General features: G+C 36.3%; 2 protein-coding genes across 2 annotated transcripts; both read left to right on the top strand.

The window, feature by feature from the left end:
- Nucleotides 1-2616: 2616 nt before the first annotated feature.
- Nucleotides 2617-3102, top strand: LOC110728452. Its single transcript, XM_021908096.1, has one exon. It carries the CDS (start codon nt 2617-2619, stop codon nt 3100-3102), a length of 486 nt encoding a protein of 161 aa, XP_021763788.1.
- A 1508-nt stretch (nt 3103-4610) lies between these two features.
- LOC110728451 (glutamic acid-rich protein-like) lies at nt 4611-13993 on the top strand. Its single transcript, XM_021908095.1, has 3 exons — nt 4611-4670; nt 4772-4968; nt 13468-13993. The coding sequence occupies exons 1-3, from the start codon at nt 4611-4613 to the stop codon at nt 13991-13993; spliced, it is 783 nt and encodes a 260-aa protein (XP_021763787.1).
- Nucleotides 13994-20069: the final 6076 nt, after the last annotated feature.

Below are 20069 nucleotides of genomic sequence, written 5' to 3'. Positions count from 1 at the left end.
CACAGCCCATTGGAGCAGGTCGTAGCTAGTGGCGTGAGGGTCGGCGGGCGAAAAGCCGGCCGTGGAGTGTGGCAGTCTTGACGATTTGTTGCTTCGATCATCGAAGATCCTGTACTTGACCTAACGACACAAGAAGGACGTGCTGCTAAACTACCCCAGATTTCTGAGGATACACACCGGACCCAGACAATGAATGCCTCTAGAGGTGTTGCTCCTCAGCAAGTGATTAACATACCAGGAGACGACCCCGTTCAGATAGAAGATGACGATGTTGATGCTGATGCTGTGGTTGTCATGGCACCTGCCACTGCTAAGCCAGTGGCCTTACAACCTGCTGCCAACCGAGGGGCTGTAGCTAAGCAAGCAAGGGTTGCCCCTCCAAATCCCGGCAACTTCTTTCCAAAGATCTCGTTCATGGTTCGGAGCCTAAATGACGACGACCCCGGCCTCGAGTATGAACTCACGATCAATGAATCATTCAAGATAATTTACTATGACTACGCTAGGAGGGTAGACTCTCACCCGGAAGACATTACTATCAAGAATGGTCACGGCATTGTTCCCTGGCATAATAATCCAATGTTGGCCGGGATTGTGAACGGGGCTGTCCTGTGGGTTTGGAGCCAGTTTCGGTTCCTTTTCCTTTCGTAAAATGAAGATAAAATTTAATGTCATGTTCTGAAAATTTAGAATTTCGTTAAAGTGTGGTTGTTATGTAATTTTTATTGTGGTTTAATTGAAGTTGCTGTTAAGGTGGCAAAACTGTAGTGATTTACTGTAGTTTGGACTAGCTCTATTCTAAATAAAATGTGTCACCTTGACTACATTGGTTTACTTTTATCATCCATTTAACATGTCAAAATGTACCAGCATTATTAAAGTGGTACATTCTATTTACGAAACTACCACTGCAAGAAGCAAAAGCGATTCTCACATGTTAAACTAATTACTTTTAATTTTGTTTACACGTAGGTACCCGAGGCCAACATGGATTTTCGTAAGAAGCTAGTCTATCTCCGAGAGCCGCGAACACGTTCGGTGAAGAAGAAAGTACTAGTCATGTTGGATGACTCTCTGGACGGCCTGTTTCGAGCTTGGAGTGACAAGGTGCGTGTGAGTCCTAACAAAATTTTTATGTTTCACGAGAACAAAAAGGTCACACCAGTTATGGATGTTCGGGGTGTGGCCATGAGGAATGGCGACGAAGTATTTTGCTTCACAAACAAATAGGGCATGAGGAAGCCTAATGTCATGTGTCTGTGGAACCAAAATCAACTGAATCCCCTTTGGTAACAACCCTAGTGATCCTAGTCGTATGTTTAATTATGACTTTTATTATGATTCCCGATGTAATGTTTAATTGCAATTTTCATTCTCATCCTACCTGTTTGAACTTGAACAATGATTGTTCTAATTAGATTTTAATTATGACATTTGTTGTATGAATTATCACAATGTGTTGCAAACAACAATTAAGCACTTCCGGGGATTACACATGACTACCACAAACAAAACAGTAAAAAGGTTAAAACCAACAAGAAAATAGGATAGTTAAAATTGTAAAATGAAACGCCATAATTACCTACCCTCGAGAATTGGAACGATTAATTCCATAGTTCATCACCACCGCCTTCACGTAACTTCCATATTTCGTCCTATCGGTAAAAGACCTGTTCATTCCCCTTCAAAACCTTCTTAGAAACCTCCAAAAAAAAAAAAAAATTATTCGACCAAAAAAAAAAAATTCGCCAATTGAATTCTGCTACAAGGTATGTTCCAATTTAATTCGTCGTGTACTGGTGTCGGACTCTTTACTTATGTTCCCTGTTTTTTCTTTGGAACTCCACTCTCCTCTCTGTAACACTGTATTCTTGTTATATTTTTCGCACTTCGTGTTTTTAGGGTATTTTACCTTTTCATGGTTTTGTTTATATCTCTAATGTTCCGTTGTTTTTGTGTCGTTTTTCTTAATCTTTCCGTTGTGTCAGGTATTTTCATGGTTTTGTGTTTTTTTCCTAATATCGCCATAAATGGTGTGACTGTTTCCTGCTTTTTGTGTTCTTTTTCCTCATGTCGCCATTAAGTGGGTGAGTTTTTCCTGCTTTATTACGACAACAATCGGGTGGGGTGGGAAAGGGGATGAGAATTATTTGCCTATCCCTTTTTCCCACTTTTCTGTGTGGGATTTTTGTACCTCTTAGTTCGGATTAAACCCAGTTGATGTGAATTGTAGTGTTTTCCTTTTTGCCCAAAACTTTAACCAATTATTTGTGTTTATGGATTGTTACAATTTATGATGGGGTTTTTTATACCACTGTCACGCAACGGCACTGTTGTGGATGGTACATGAAATTGTACTATTTTAATCACAGTGGTGCTGCTTTATACCACTTTAGAAACATGGAATTACCATTTCAATTTTGTCCCTTTTGCCCAATTTTAACACCATGATTTGGTTTATCTTTTTGCCCAATTTTTACACCATTGATAGTGGTACTACAAATGAAGAGTATATGTACCACATTAGTTATGATAGTGCAAAAACCCCATGTTATGTACTGCTTTCCAGATATGGTTTGACCCTTTCTATTGTCTTTGGTTGTCAAAGAAGCTACCATGAGTGACTGGGAAGTGACTGAATTAGAAGGGCAACTTGACAAGTTGTACTCAGAGATGTCCGAACTCGCTGGGCAGGGGAAGAAATTTGTAGAAGAAGCAGAACAGGTTAAAGCAGTACATGCGGCTAAGCTGGAAGAAGCAGAAAAGGTTAAAGTAGTACATATGGCAAAGCTTGAAGAAGCGAGGGTATTATGGGCCCGTTTGAGCCAGCTTTTGGATCAGCGTATTGCACGCGTTCAGAGTGAAATTGTTGCTTGCCCTCCATCGCCAGGAATTGCCGGAATTGACACTAATTTTGGGAATGAGCCACCTGTTGAGAGGACTTTCGAGGAGGACATGGGTACTGCTGTGGCTGTTTGTGGTGCTCGTGATGGTAATGGTGATGAGGAGATGGGAGACCAGAACCAGGAGGGCATTGTTGAGGATGAGGATGAAAATGATGAGGACGACGACGATGAGGAGGACGATGATGAGGATGACTAGTTTTGTGTTATTATGATTGTCGTAGTTAAATTAGTATTGTAACGTGGTACGTTAGTTTAATTGGTGTGGCCGTGTTCAGACCAAGTGATGTTTTAAAAACATTAAAGTCCACGACAGTGGTACATTTTTCGTTTCAATTGGTAAAATGGCGTCACAACCTACGTTGAGTTACAAATAACCAGTCGGGTGATGTCAACGGCCTTGTACGACCCAGGTATTGGTACCACCATTATTATTATGTCACTGAAGAGAACTATAGTTACAAGATTGGGTTGCGATTACAACGTGAATAGTCAAAAAAGGTTTATGTGTCCCAATTAGGACATTATTCAGTTTTCATTGTCCCATACTTACATAACATTGCAAATTCTACTCTTACAATACAAACAGAATTTCGCACAAGGATTAAGCATATCTTAGTGGTACATTGAAAAACGTAAACATGAACCATTAATTATTATATGCATGCGTAAGTGAGAAACGACAATTTCTAAGAGTTTTCGCGCTGGATTCCTAAATATATGCGCTTAACATTCACATTTATTATTCATCATCATCATTATCACTTCTCCCAACCCATCACTTCCACTCCCCATGCAGACTACTTACATGATACAAACATTTTATTTACAAAAAATGTAACAATATGATGTATTTAGTTTAATAACTCTAATTGAAATATAGTAAACTAATTGTAATAAGTTTAATCACTGTAATGTATCATCAGAATCATTTGATTCTTTATGTTAATGGTTCGAGCAAAATATTTCCCCTTTTTCAGTATTTGCGATCTTGTCATTGAATTTTTCCTTTTGTCATAGGACAAATTATTCCGTTTGAATGATGTGTTAGATATATTAATAACCTACCCTGTCCATCTACAAATCTTGGATTAGTGGTACGTTTATCGGTTAATAATTGTACCATTAATTATTATGTGCATGGGTAACTTCTGATTGGCAGTTTCCAATAAATTCTCGCCGGATATTTGAATATCCCCCAGTAATTCAATGAATCGCCATCATCATCAAAACTCCCAACGCACTACATCCGACCCCATGCATGAAGGAAAACCGTCTCGTGGAAGTCTATTTATTTGTCAAACAGTTTTTGCAAAAAACTTAACTTCCTTCTATTCAAACAAAGCGATCTCCCTCTGTAAAAAATTAAAAATGGATGTAGAAGCGAAAAGAAAATTCTCACCTTCTATGGTTGACATCCTGCCGCCAGATGTGTTGGCAAACATTCTAAGTTGCGTTGCTAGGTCATCTCCTGCTCATTTATTTCGGTGCAAATTAAGGTACGCTTATACTTGGAAAATGTACTCTGTTATGTTCTCTGTTTCTCATCCTATACACATAGACTGTAGTAATCTAATTTCTGCCGTATAACTTGATAAAAGTTGTAAAACCCTGCGACTGATAGCCGAATAAAAGGGGGTCGTTCAACAAATTCACCTCCCCTGGGTTAAAGCACGGATGTCAGGTATAAGCTGAAATAAGGCGAATATGTTCTGGAAAAAGTGCGTGCAGAATGAACATCCCAAAGCTCTGCTTGAGTATGGATTTGTACGTCTTCTTTTTTTTATTATTGGGAATTTTTTTCGTCAGAATTTATGTTTATGTTTGTAGACTTCTTGTAACTGTTTTACCATGTCTCTTTACTGTAGCGACAATTCTTCAACTACATGGCGGTCGATGATGGAGTGACGACGTTGGTAAGAGCAACTGAGTTGCACAATTCGATGGCAGACTATGTACTAAGCCTCATATACATATACACTGGACAAGAAGAAAGTGGTGTAAGCCTTTTGGAGAAGACTATCAACCGCATCGGATCTGCTGGGATAGTCCAGTGCAGACATAGGTTATGTGAGTTGGCGAGTGACAATTGGATGCGCAATCATATGATTTTAAATTATGATCCAAAGCCAAACATATTCTGCAAACAAAAATTACAGCACGAGAAGAACTTAAACCCATGGGATCGCCTTTATGACGAGGATTCGGAAAGTACAATAACTTGTATGACTTGTAAATGCCTTAGGGAGATAAGCGTATTTTATTATCTACTGCAAAGCCGACTCACCGGTCATGTGCGACGCATATCTGTACCACCCTAGTACTTGTACCACACTAGTTAGGTGATGTAAACATTCTCCTACGACTCTAGTATTTGTACCACCCTGGTTGTTTGTAATTTACTTTCTTTTACAATTGTTCATTCAGGATTTTCAATTGTATTTTAATTATGAGGGTACAACTGTTGTCTTAGTTGTACCCTGGATCACATAACAAGGCGTACTGCAATCTTGACACGTTTGATTGGCAAAAACGTTTAACAACCTTCTTCGATTATAAGTCAAAATTGAATGACTAAGATTTAGTCACTTAGAAAACTATACTGTTGGTACATGTAGGTGTTGAATGAACCCGCTCATTGCCGTCGAAGGTTTTTAACATTGCTTTACGGTGATCGTAAATATCCAAAGTCCTAAATTACAAATCACTAAGTTTGTAGTGTACTACTTATTAATTAGTAACTTCACTAGAAATTATTTATTAGTAAGTTGGGTGGGTGGGTGATGTAAACGTTATCCTACGATGGTGGCAATTTTCCACCCTGGTTATTAACAATCCATTTCCTTTTTGTAGCTGTTCATTGCCATATGATCAGAGTTTAGAAAAAACGATTTTGATGGACAATTCGGGTGACAAGAAATATAGTTAACTAATTCTAATACGTTTAGTTACTCGAATGTATGACCAGAATCATTTGATTTTTTTGGGTTAATGCTTGGAGCACAAAACGAATTTGTATCAGTAACTATATACTAAAAGACACACAAGCAACGACACGTGTCATCTCCTGCCGTGTTATTGTGACTTTTTTCCTTTAAAAAAACTATTAGTTAAGGTAACAAATCATTTACCAAAATAATATTGTGTTTTGTACATATTTTATGTTACAAAAATGGTCAGATTTTTTAAAATAATCTTATATTCTTAAAATAATCTGTGACCTGGTTTAAAACAGACAGAAAAAAGAATGCTCAGATTTTCTTACCAAATTTTTGTTTCATTTCTGTATTAGATGCAACAATTTAAAAATGCAAATACCAAATCAACCTATCACATACTTATTCCTGGAATAATTTATGATTATAATACTTATCAATCAATAATGTATAACTATATATAACAACTAGGTTAGCTCCCGTGCTGCCAACGGTACATTATTTTAAATACTTTTGACAAATTAATTTATTTATAGCATAAAATATAAAAATTGTTTAATATCTTGAACAAAATTGAAGTAGCATGGAATATTGAGTGTCAACATAAAAATGGTAATTATTATTGCTCATCTATAGAGTTGACAAAATCAAACTTTTTTTTTTAAATAATTTCATTAAATAAAATTTAGTAATTAATTATTAAAAAAATATACTAAAAACACACCAGAAATCGACACGTGTCATTGTCGGTGTGTCTTTTAGTATATAGTTATTGATTATTGATAAATCCCTGAAAAAAAAATTTTACCTATTAATTCCCAAAGACTGACATTATTTTTCCCACTAGGAAAAAGAATTAAATTTACATGATAGATATATTAATACATTTACGGCTTAGATATGTACCATAAATTATAAATCTCCCCCACTATTTTTATTTTCAACCATCATCATCACAACTCTCAAGTCCGCTACATCCAATCCCAGGCATGAAGGTGAACCGTCACTGATAAATCTACTTATATGTTAAACAGTGTTCGGAAAAAATTCACTTCCGTCTGGACGAACAAGCGATCTCGGATCTGCCAATCTAAAAAAAAAGTAAAATGGATGTAGAAGCGAATACCGCTACAACCTCTATGGTTGACATCCTTCCGCCAGAAGTGTTGGCGACCATTCTAAGTTGCGTTGCTAAGTCATCTCCTGCTGATCTATTTCGGTGCAAATTAAGGTAGGCTTGTACTTGCAACATGTACTCTGTTCTCATCATATACATAGAGAATGTAATAATCTAATTTCTGCCGTATCACTTGATAACAGTTGTAAAATCCTGCGACGGATATCCGAAGAAAAGGGGGTCATTCAACAAATTCACCTCCCCTAGGTTAAAGCACGAGAGTTGACGCCACACCAAGAAGCAGCGGAGAAGTTCTTCATCAAGTGCGTGGAGAATGAACATCCTGAAGCTCTTCTTGAGTTTTGATTTGTACATCTCCTTTCTCAATTATTGGGAAGTTTATCAGTATATATCTGTTACTCACTATGTGAAACGGTTTTGTTTTCCAAAGTGGCAGTTTTATAAATCAAATGTACCACCAATACTACAGTGGTATAATTTTATCATCTATTTTCTAAATAATATGTATCACCAAAACTGCAGTGGTAGGTTTTGAATTGTAATTGTTAGAATTTATGTTGCAGACTTATAGTCAGTGTTTTATTATTTCTCTTTAATGTAGCGACAATACTTCAGCACCATAGTGTTGGACGAAGGATTGACGATGTTGGCAAGAGAAAATGAGTTGCACAATTCGACGACAACATATGTACTAAGCCTGATATACATATACACCGGAGAAGAAGAACGGGGTGTTAAGCTTTTGAAGAAGACTGTAAACAGCATCGGATCCGTGGGGATAGTCCAGTGTAGAAGGAAGTTACGTGATACGGCGAAATATAATGTGATGCACAATCATATGATTTTACATTATTTGCCAAAGACGAAGATATTCTGCAAACATAAACTAGAGCACGAGAAGAACTTAAACCAATGGGAGCTTCACTATGACGCGGATGCGGAAAGCACAATAACTTGTATGACTTGTAAATGCATCAGGGAAATATGCGTATTTTATGAAATACTAGTTGGTCACCGGTCCTGTGTACATATGATATGTGTTAATGAACATTCTTTTTCAAACTGGTGGATTATGATTCCTCTAAGTATATACAATGTGCAAATGCTCAGGAATATATATACAGACCCTATGTTGAATATAAAACATCTGTTCTCTCTCATCCGGCATAAGATGAAAATGTACACCGTAAGTTACCCGGCATAAGCTTTATTTGTCTAACAATTTGGATTAATTAGAATTAAGGTGCTTTAGAAAAAAAGACAGAGAAAACGGAGAACTGAAAAGATAAGGGTTTATTTTAAAAAAAAGAGTATGATGAGAACTGGAAATGCTTTGAACGAGAATTTATTAAACCCAATTTCTTTTCCTCTCTTCACTTTATAATGTATGATAAGTAACAAAATGTATGTTTTCATTTATGTCACTTAGTCATATTTGTAATAAACATCGCAAATATTCACATATACTCGTATGTTTGACGTCATAGGACCGAATTGTTATTAGCAGTAAACATATCGCATTAGTTCACATATCACAGTTGGTTTCTAGCTAAACATTAGGATTACCTAAAATAACCGATTACAATTGATCTCCATATCTGTCCGAAAACACTATGTATAACAATACATTTAGGTGATTTTTGTACCACTAGAGACACGAAAATACGTCAGGGAGGATATGAACTTCTACCACTTTACTGACGGTGGTACAAAACCCACCCGTTTTGCATCACTCTCGTAACATGGTGTTACCCTTTAATTCACTTAATATTGGCATAATATTTGATGAATATCGGGACAGAAAAATGGCAGCAAATAATAAATTGGAACAAAATAATTGATGAAGATATCTTCTTATATTTTCTATAAAACCTGTCCGATTTTCAAATATGGCAATAAATAAGGATTTGATGAATATATCTTTCGATACTGATTAAATAAAGTTTTGAAATACTCTTTTTGGAAACTACCTCTTTTATAAACCTTTCCGCGTCCCTATTGCCAAACACATGCATATGTCATTATTGCCAAGTACAGGGAATTAGCGGTACTTATTGCCTTCACCCATTGAATTGTCAAATCACAACTCTTCACTCCACATTTTCACCTTCTCACTCCTCTTAAACCGTCACCTCATCCATTATTTAAGGATGACCCCCCCCCCCCCGTTTTCTAACTCCATCATATCTCCAGCTCAAAGCCTCATTCTTTTTAGCAATGCCGCCCGAAAGAGTCCATCGCCTGTCAAATCCAAATTCTCTTTGTTTAGTTCCTGAATTATTTCTAAATTCTCTCAAACTTTCCCATTTCTCCCTCTGTAAAACCTCCTTCACTACCTCAATTATGGTTGGTTATTTCTCCGTATTGATGATGTACGCCACCTTAAGAAATCCCTCGAGAGATACCCGTTTCGCGATTGCACTTCTCTGACGAACCGTAACATCCCGGTTCGGCACTTTGCAATCCATTCTCTTTATTTATTTGTTGGTTTTTACTTCCTTTGAGAGGTAGTTTCGGGTATGCTTTTGTGAATTTTACGGCCCGCTGACTATCAAAACGGTGAAGATAAGAGTATTATATCTCCCTCAAGTTTCGATTAGTCTACAATTGGTTATCGAAACTTGAGGGAGATATGATACCCTTATCTGGCCTTACTATCCGTAATTTTGATCAATTGGGACGGTTGTCTTAGGGGATTCAGTCATCTGATGGAGAGCCAAACTATAAAATCTTCTGCTCTATAAGTAAATCCTTAGGTTGTTTCAGGATAATGACGCTGTAAGCCACCTTAAAATTCCCTCGAGATACGCTGCTGCAGAAAATTGAAATAAGCCGAAAACCGATAACACCATCCTTGACAAGTCCATATGAAACTTTAATTCAGAATGTATTGAGTATTACTTTAGGATTCAATCGTTTTAGTCAACATAAATTGAGGAATGTTATGATACTTTAATTGTATTCATATTTGGTTTTAAAATAGGTCCAAGATGTGCACACATAATTAACTCACTTTGACAACATAGTACATGCATTGTTATTGTTATTGGTATTTGATTATATATAAATACGGATACTTCTTAAGCAGTTCATCATAACTGTTAAATCTTAGAGAAGTACAGTAACCTCCCATAGTCCCATGTCATATTGTTGTGTTTGTAGATGGATGTAGACTTACATTAGATGTAGACTTACATTTGTTTCTCATCATAAGAGGTATTGTACCAACCAAATTACAGTGGTACAAATGTTATCGTAGTTGTTAAATGTACAGTAGATCTTGTACCACTAGATTATAGTGGTATTAAATTTCCAACTAATGTCCCACCTTGAAAAATGTCGTACGTTCCGTTCTTAAGCACGGACAAAATTAAAAGGGTCACATCATATTTCGAGGATGTTTTGTACCACTGTGATAAAATACGACAAAATTGAATGGGCCAGACCATGCAATGTTTCGAGAGTGGTACAAAACGGGGGGGTTTTGTACCACCGTTACAAAAGTGGTACAAGTTTATATCCATCCTGAACAATTTCGTATGTTCGTATCTAAAGTGGTACAAAAATCACCCAACTGTATAGGTAAACATAATGTTTTAGGTAATCATAATGCTTTAGGACAAATATGGAGATTATTTGTAATCGGTTATTTTAGGTAATCATAATGTTTTGCTACAAACGAACTGTGATTTGTGGACTAATGCGATTAGTTTACTACTAATAATAATCCGGTCCTATGAGGTCACACATACGAGTATATGTGAAGAGTTGCAATGTTTATTATAAATATGACTAAGTGAGATAAATTAAATCATACGAGTACGTTTTTTCACGGATCATATATTATAAAGTGAAGAGTGAGAAAGAAATTGGGTTTAACGCCGTTTAAGTAATTGGGTGTAAGTAATGAATTGGGTTGAGTAGGAGTGTGAAGTTGAAAGGATGAAGTTAGTGAAAAGGTTTGATTTGACAATACAATGGGAGGATTAATAAGTGGATTACCCACTTGTCTTTTCTATGCAGTAATGATGGAATACATGTGGCTTTTCTAAAATGTGGCTTTTCAACGAAAATTGCTTCGTTTATTGTGTTTTACATAATTATCAATTCTCGACAAACGAAGCCAAATTTATCACGGTTCTCTACTTCTCTGCACAAAAGGATACTGAGCTCATCCGTCACTGTTGTGCAGAGAAAATTGGCCAACAGCAGTCCTAATGACTTGCTTGCAAATGTCTCAGACACTTTGGCATTGAGTTGTCATTGTCAACAATATTTGAATCACTAGGAAAGTAGGAAGTGTGTAAATGTCATTGTCAGAAAAAGTGTCACGTGAATGAAGGTGAATTACCATAGTTTATTCATGTCCTTTTACCACACTCATAGTTTCAAGTGTCCCATGCACCCATTCGTAAATCGTACTTGCAAAGTTGGTAATGCAATGCAATTGTGACGGAGTAATAATTCTTCGACGGAGCTTAGAAAAATTCAATAATTCACCTTGTATATAAATTCGGGGTTATCAATTTGCGTTTATGAGGTTTATAAATAATTGTCACTACAATACGACGGTAATTTGAGTCGGATAATAATTAAATGTACAAGTATAGTTGAACCTGGTATTTATTTTTGTAAGATAATATGTAAGTTAATCTGTGAAGGTTGTTATTCGATCGTAGCCCGAAAACTTATGTTGAAATCGGAACGGGCCCCGAACCGTAAATTCGTTGAAACCAATACTCAATCAGAAGAACAATCTTAAAGGAGAAACACCCTCAACTCAACCATACTCAAGATTTAAGACCATATTATTGGAGTAATTCATTGGACTAGTACAAAATTACAATGCTCCTCAAAAAATTCAATAACAATTAATTATTAAATCATTGCCCTTGTTATTTTAATTTACGTAATGGTTGCACTTGTATTATTTTTGGGGAATCCTTTTTCCCATTTTTATTATTCGCTAAAAAGTTCTGATTGTGCAATGGTTGATAGCGTATGGGTAATACCTAGTTGATTGATGTTACACCAACAATTTATTTGTTGAAATAAAATTATGTTATTTCTTTATAATTATAGCGTTTTGTGTAAAAAAATTTACAACAAAATAAAGGAAACCTGGTGAAAAAATAATAGTACGCAAAAAAAATGATGACAACGTATTTGTTTCAAACCGCAACCGCTCTATATCGAACCATATTCCAGTGTAAAGGTCTAACATGTCAAAATAACATATTAAATAAATATCACAAATTACCAAAATCAACTTAATCCCCCTCTGTAACAAGCGTAATGATCCTTGCCGTATGAAATAAAATCAACTGAATCCCCTTTTGTAGGAAACCTAATGATCCTAGACAATGAATTACAATTGAATGTTTAACTACGACTTTCATAATAATCCTAGATGTAATGTTTAATTGCGATTTTCATTATGATCATTGATGTTTGGATTTGAACATTGGGGATTACACATAACTACCACAAATTATTGATACAATTAGAAATTGGTAAGGTTTCCCAATTAAAAAAAAATTAAATAAAAAAAATAACAGGAAAATTGGATAATTAAAATTCTTAAATGAAACGCCATCATTACCTCCCCTCGAGAATTGGGAGCATTAATTCCATAGTTCATCACCGTATTCATTTTACTTCCATACTTCATTGTAAGAGTAAAACACCTGTTCATTCCCCTTTAAAGCCGTCTAGAAAACCTAAAAAAACCTCGCCAAGTGAATTCCGCTCCAAGGTATGTTCTATACATTTTGCCGTTTACTGGTTTGGGACTCTTTAATTATGTTTCCTGCTTTTTCTCTGTAGTAATGTGTTATTTGTTTACTTAGTGGTTTTGTTGGTAGTTTCCTTTTTGCTGGTTTTTTTGATTTCGTTCTGCAGGTGGTGAACTCCAATGTTTTCCTTCTTATCAGTAATGGTTTCTTGTTGTAGTGTGGAGTGTGGTGAACATGTGATCATGATTCTACATTTGCTATATTGTGTTTGGTACCCACTTGTTTTTGTGTTGTTGTTCCTCATGTCGCCATTAATGGGGTGAGTCTTTCCTGCTTTATTACGACAACAATGGGGTGGAGGGGGAAGGGACTGATTTATTTGTATTTCCTATTTAGACTTAAAGAAGCGGAGGGATTGAAACTAATAATTTCGGGTTTATGAATTTTTACGGAGTATTGTTGGGGTTTTTACCACTGTAGTAAAGATGCAGCGACAATGTTCAGGGTGGTACATGAAATTGATGATGAAATTGTACTATTTTACTCACAGTGGTATAGAATTATCTGTTTTTCCTTTCTGCCCAATTTATAAACCATTAATTTCGGGTTTATGATTTCTGTAAATTTATTTGGGCGATTTTTGTGGTACAAGTAATGGATGAGCACATTGTACCACTTTAGTAAGGATGGTACCAAAACCCTCCTGTTTCGTACCAATTCAGAATCATGGATTTACCCTCTCAATTTTGTCTCAGGGTTGTCGAAGAAGCTACCATGGGTGACCGGGACGTGACTGAGGTAAAAGGGCGTCTTGTAAAGTTGTACTCAGAGTTGGACGAAATCAATGCACAGGAGAAGATAAGGTTAGAAGAAATGGACAAGATGACAACATTACATACGACAAAGCTAGAAGAAGCGAGGGTTTTGTCGGGCCGTTTGCACCAACTCCGGGAACAGCGAATTGCACGCCTTCAGAGTGAAATCCACGCAATCCGTTCCACGCCAGGTTATGCGGTTGGAAATGACCAACCTGATGAGAGGATTATCGAGGAGGACAGGGGTGGTGATGTGGCTATTTGTGGTGCTGATGCTGGTAATGCTGATGAGGACCAGAATCAAGAAGGGAATGCTGATGATGAGGATGAAGATGATGAGGACGAGGACTACGACGATGAAGATGTTGAGGACTACGACGCTGATGATGATGAGAATGAGGAAGATGTAGAAGATGAAGTTGATGAGGATGAGGAAGCGGCAGAAGATGAAGATGAAGATGATTAACATGGGGATGAGGACGGGGGTGAAGCTGCTGAAGATGATGAAGAAGATGATTCTGGGTCAATTCAGATGCTTACAGGCGGTGCAGTCCTCTCCCCAAAAACGATCCTTGGGATTAGCTTGGTTTGTTTATATTTAGTTATGTAATCTACACAATTCCTTTTAAGTTTAAATTCAGGTTAAGTTTAGTAGGTGATTAGGGGGAGTTTGAAGACAATTTCCATGATTTAGTCACTATGAGAAGTCTACTATTGGTACACGTAGGTGTTACGGAAAAAATTGGTACTGAACCCGGTCACTGCTGTTGAAGAGTTCCCAAGTATGCTTTACGTTCGTCATAAATATCCACCCGTCCTGAATTACAAATCACTTAGATTCTACTGTACTACGACGACTTAGTTATTAGTAACTTGACTAGTCATTAGTTATTAGTAACTTCACTAGTTGGGTGATGCAAACGTCCTCCTACTACGACGCAGGTATTTGTACCACCCTGGTTATTAACAATCCATTTTCGTATTTAGTGGTTCATATATAGGTTCCAGTGTACCACCGTTTCTTCAACGGTACCGAAGTTCACCTAGTGGTACCCATGATTACAAAACAAACAAGGCCTACTTCAAACTTGACACGTTTGATTTGTATAATGGTTTAACCACCAACATCGATCTAAAGACAGAATTTAAGGACTAAGACAACTCTACTGTTGGTACATGTATGTGTTACGGCATAAAATGGTATTGAATCCTTTTCACTGCCGTTAGGTGAAGAGTTCCCAACAGTGCTCTCAGTTCATTGTAAATATCACTATGTCCTAAATAACAAATCAGTAAGATTCTAGTGTACTATGACGACTTAGTTATTAGTAACTTGACTACTAATTAGTGATTAGTAACTTGACTAGTACTTAATTATTAGTAACTTACCTTGTCCATCTAGAAATATTGGGATAGTAGTACATTTATTACGTAAGATATGTACCATAAATTAATATATGCATGCGGAACTTCTAATTAACTTCTAATTGGCAGTTTCCAAGAAATCCTCGCCGGTTTATAAGTCTCCCCCACGAATTCAATTATCCACCATCATCATCACAACTCCCAACCCACTACATCCACTCCCGTGAACCGTCACTTTGAAGTCTATTTATGTGTTAAACTCTTTTTGCAACAAATTTAACTTCCTTCTATTCGGACAATGCGATCTCCCTCTCTAAAAAATTCAAAAATGGATGTAGTAGCGAAAGGGCGAAAATTTACAACCTCTATGGTTGACATCCTGGTGTCAGAAGTGTTGGCGACCATTCTAAGTTTCATTGCCAAGTCATCTCCTGCTGATTTATTTCGGTGCAAATTAAGGTACGTTTATACTTGCAAGATGCACTCTGTTTCTCATCACATACACAGAGAATGTAATAATCTAATTTCACCCGTATAACTTGATGATAATAGTTGTAAAACACTGTGAAGGATAGCCGAAGAAAAAGGGGTCCTTTAACAAATTCACCTCCGCTGGATTAAAACACGAATGTTCTGGCCACACCGAGAAGCGGCAGAGAAGTTCTTCATGACGTGCGTGGAGAATGAAAATCCTGAGGCAATGCTTGACTTTGGATTTGTACGTCTTCTTTCTTATTTATTAGGAATTTTATTCGTCAGAAATTTTGTTGTAGACTTCTAATCAATGTTTTAGCATTTTTCTTTACCGTAGCGACAATACTTCAACACCCTGGTGCTAGACGAAGGCTTGACGATGTTGGAAAGAGCAACTGAGTTGCATAATTCAATGGCAGAATATGTAGTAAGCCTCATATACATATACACCGGAGAAGAAGAAAGGGGTGTTAAGCTTTTGGAGAACACTATCAACAGCGTCGGATCTGAAGGGATAGTCCAGTGCAGAAGGCAGTTACGTCAGATGGCGTGTCAAATTGGATGCGCAATCATATGATTGTAGCATATAATGCCACAGCCAAAATTATTCTGTAAAAAAAAACTACAGCACGAGAAGAACTTAAACCCATGGGATCCTCTTTATGACGAGGATGCGGAAAGTACAATGTCTTGTATAACATGTAAATGCATTAGGGAAATAAGCGTATTTTATGAAATACTACGTGGTCTACTCACCGGCCCTGTGTAATGAATATGATCTGTATTAATAACATATTTTTTTCAAACTCGTAGATTATGATTTGTCAACTGTGTGTTGAGGTTACACGTAATGATATGTTTCGCAGTTCGGAACAACACACACAAACACTATAAAGTGTTACAATTTTATCATCCATTTTGTAAATAAAATGTACCACCGTAAATAAAATGTACCGCCGTGACAAAAGTGGTACAATTTTATCATCCATTTCGTAAATAAACTGTACCTCCATCACTAAAGTGGTACATATTAATCATCCATTCCGTAAATAAAATGTACCACCATGACCGAAGTGGTACATGTTATTTACGAAACTACGTCTGTGAGAAACAATGTTCAAACAACAAATATCCATATCTTTTACCACCCTAAACAATCTCTTTATGACGAGGATGCGGAAAGTAAAATGTCTTGTATGACATGTAATCCATCTCTTTTACCACCCTAAATAATCTCATATGTTCGTGTCTAAAGTGGAGCAAAGATAACCCAAATAAATTTCCAACGTACAGATACCAGGAAAACATAGTTTCACACTTGGGCAAGTAGGAAAAACAAATTCAGTCCCTCCGCCTTCTACTTCTTTCACCAGCAAAGGCGAAATTGAAAAGGGTAACACCATGTCTCGAGAGTGGTACAAAATATGAGGCTTTTATACCACCGTCTTAAAAGTGGTACAATCTTGTATATTTCTCTTACACCACCCTGAAAAATTTCGTATATCGTGACTAAAGTGGCACAAAAATCACCCAAATGTATAGGTATACATGGAGTTTTAGGTAATCATAATGTTATTCGACATATATGGAGATTAACTGTAATCGGTTATTTTCAAAATATACTTTCAAAAGATATTTTAAAACATGTTTACATGATTTGTGAACTAATGCGATTAGTTTACTGCTGATAACAATCCGGTCCTAATCTTAAACAAACTTTATAAACACAGTAAGAAGCATGCAATAATTCTAGGGCAAAGCCCTTAATAACTATTACATCCTAATGTCCACAGAATAGCTCATATGCAAAATGCATTCTCTGCACATAGTCCAACCAATGTACCATATACTACTACACTTCTAATATTGTTTTTCAAATAGACAACTAGATAAGTACGGAGTATAATACAACCAGAAAGAAATAAGTGGGGTGAGGGATAGCACTGAGATCAGCAACAGTGGAGAAATTACTAATTAATGGGGTTATAGAGCTTTCGTAAGTTCTTTTGGTGTTTCTTTCCCACTACATGCTTCTTAAGACAATCATTGCTTGTGCACCCGATCTTGCAAACATCACACCATGGTTCTTTGATTTTTCGTTTTTTTGAAAGGTTGTGTTGTGCATTGTTACTCACTGGAAGTACACATGTTATCAAGCAGTAAATATAAACGGTATCAAGAACAGATGAAACTCAATCATAACCCATAAAATCAATTAAAAAAAACAAACAAACGTATCCGATTTTCATAGAAAACGAAAGCATACCACAGAATAAGGAGTAAAAGGGGTAGATTGTTTGACAATCTAGTTTGCTGATGCAACACCCGGGCCTGAATAAACAGGTTGTTCTTTAAAACCTGGAGTATAACCATAAATAGGAAGAGAGGCAGAAGGGTTAGAGAATAGGTATGGAAATTGATGAGTGTATGAGAATGAGGGATTAACAACTGAAGGTGACAATGCTTGATTATTAGGTTCAGACATTTTTGTTTTTGGTAATTCCAAATTTAAAAGGGGAAACAAATTTGGGAGAGGAATGATGAAGAAACTGAGTACATAGGAATGATGAAGAAACTGTATGCCTCCAACACTTTATTTTCACTGCGAAATTGTGAAGTAGCACATGCATTAAATACCCTATACACAGGTTTGATTTGACAATTCAATGGGAGGATCAATGGGAGGATTAATTAGTAGACATGCATCAAAAGCAGTAAAGAGGAAAACCGAGACACGAGAAGAAATAAGATTGAGAAACCAAATGGTTTTTTTTTTCAAGAAAATTTCACAAAAGTATTTTGAAGAGCTACTGTTAAAAGATATTTTCATTAAAAGTATTTCAACAATATTCACCAAATATGTCGTTCCAATATTTAGTTATTCACGATATATATCAAGGACGTGACATAAGGGTCAAGCACTTGACATACTGTGCAGCTAGACACAACTACTAAATAATATGATAGGTATAGTGTACCTTTAGCATCCTCAACTCCAGTCGAATAAAATTGAATCGTTCTTCACTTAAAGGCTTAGTAATAATACTTCCTCTGTCCCTTATTTTTTGCCCCATTTGAATTTTCACGGTCTCCAAGACACGTCTTCAAACGCATATATCTCCATTTCTATACGCGTAAAAATTATAAAAATTTGATATTAATAAACTATACAATAAGACAATTCTAAAAAAATCCCACATGAATATATTATCACTTATAGATCAACGAGAATTCATGGTCAAAATTTTAAAAGTTTGACCCATATTTTTGCAATGGGGCAAAAATTAAAGGACGGAGGGAGTATCAGCTAATTGATAAGTAGTAGAGATAATATGGATGGTAAAATTCAGTTAATAATTTTAAATAATTGCTCTAATTTTTTAAATTGGTCTTTCTTAAGTGATCTTTGTGTAATTAATTATTTTCCAAAGCTAATTGTGTTTTCTTCAGAATTTTAGGCCACGTCTTGATTGAGATGAATTGGGGATGAAAAATTAAAAGCGATCTTTCTTAGAGCATGTGCAATGGAGGGGATTCACCCTCCTCTTAGCCTTCTCTCTCCTCTTAAGAGGAATCCCCTTCATTGTAGAGGTGAAATGGGGAGTCCTCTTAGAAAGAGGAATATGGTAAATCCTCTTTGGGAAGAGGAAGAAGAGATGGGGAACGGGATTGGAAAAGGTGGGGAAGGGGACAAGCAAGAGCGACGTGGCAGCTTCCTGCTGGCTGGCCGGGCTGGCAAGGGCCCACGTGTTGCTTGCTTTTGCTGACATTTGTTGTTTTGTAATTGGTTGACATTTACAACGGTTAAAATTATTCAAACGGTAAAAAAAAACGGTAACTTATTTTTGAAAAAAAAAACCAACGGTTATATTTTTTTTTTCTCTATAAAATTAACCTAAATTTGCCATATTTTCAAAATCTTCATTTTCTCCATATTTTCAATATTTTCAAAATCTTCATTTTCTCCATATTTTTGTAATATATTAAAATTGTCATTAATCTAATTATAATAATTTGTCATATTAAATTTGCAAATATCTAATTTAATAGAAGATGGTGGGGCATAAATAAAAAGGAAGAGGATTCATGAATCCCCTTTGTTGTGGGAAAAAATAAAGAAAGAGGAAGAGGAAGAGGATGGAGATAGTGGAAAATGATGTGGAAGAAAGATAAATAATGTGTCAAAAGGAGAGAATGAGAGAGAAGAATTAAGGGGATTCATGAATCCCCACCATTGTGCATGCTCTTAAGAGGTTCACTTACCACGATTGCATTACCAACACTACATATACGATTTACAAGTGGGTATGTGTCATGTGTGAAAATATGGGTGTGGTAAAAGGCCGATTCAAAATCATGAAGATTTGGCTAAAGTGATACTTGACGACAATGAAGACACATTGACAATGACACACTTTCTGAAACGCAAACAGTTTTGACCAGTTGACAATGACCTAACACTGCCAGAGTTCATGGGAAACAAGCGTAATATTTTCTCTTTCTAACATTGCTTCGTTCATTGCCATCAGACCCTTTTTTGTAAAAACCCCTTTACTTGTCTTTTCACTTCTCCGTTTTCTTTGTCATTTTTCTCAGTTCTCCGTTTAGGGTTAATCCAAATTGTAAGAAATCTTTTGCTGTAATTCCAATCCTACGACACCGAAACCATGGTGAACAACTAAGAAGTCAGTGAGTTGCAAGAG

This window comes from Chenopodium quinoa, unplaced genomic scaffold (genome assembly GCF_001683475.1).
Source record: "Chenopodium quinoa cultivar QQ74 unplaced genomic scaffold, ASM168347v1, whole genome shotgun sequence".
Classification (NCBI taxonomy): domain Eukaryota; kingdom Viridiplantae; phylum Streptophyta; class Magnoliopsida; order Caryophyllales; family Amaranthaceae; genus Chenopodium; species Chenopodium quinoa.
This window is presented reverse-complemented; position numbering and strand designations above follow the sequence as displayed.

Bases quoted from the DNA above. Each gene is read 5' to 3' on its own strand.
- LOC110728452 (XM_021908096.1), top strand. From the start codon at position 2,617: ATGAGTGACTGGGAAGTGACTGAATTAGAAGGGCAACTTGACAAGTTG.
- LOC110728451 (XM_021908095.1), top strand. From the start codon at position 4,611: ATGTTCTGGAAAAAGTGCGTGCAGAATGAACATCCCAAAGCTCTGCTT. The intron at 4,671-4,771 runs GTACGTCTTCTT...TCTTTACTGTAG, and splicing joins CTCTGCTTGAGTATGGATTT to CGACAATTCTTCAACTACAT. The intron at 4,969-13,467 runs GTTATGTGAGTT...ATTTTGTCTCAG, and splicing joins ATAGTCCAGTGCAGACATAG to GGTTGTCGAAGAAGCTACCA.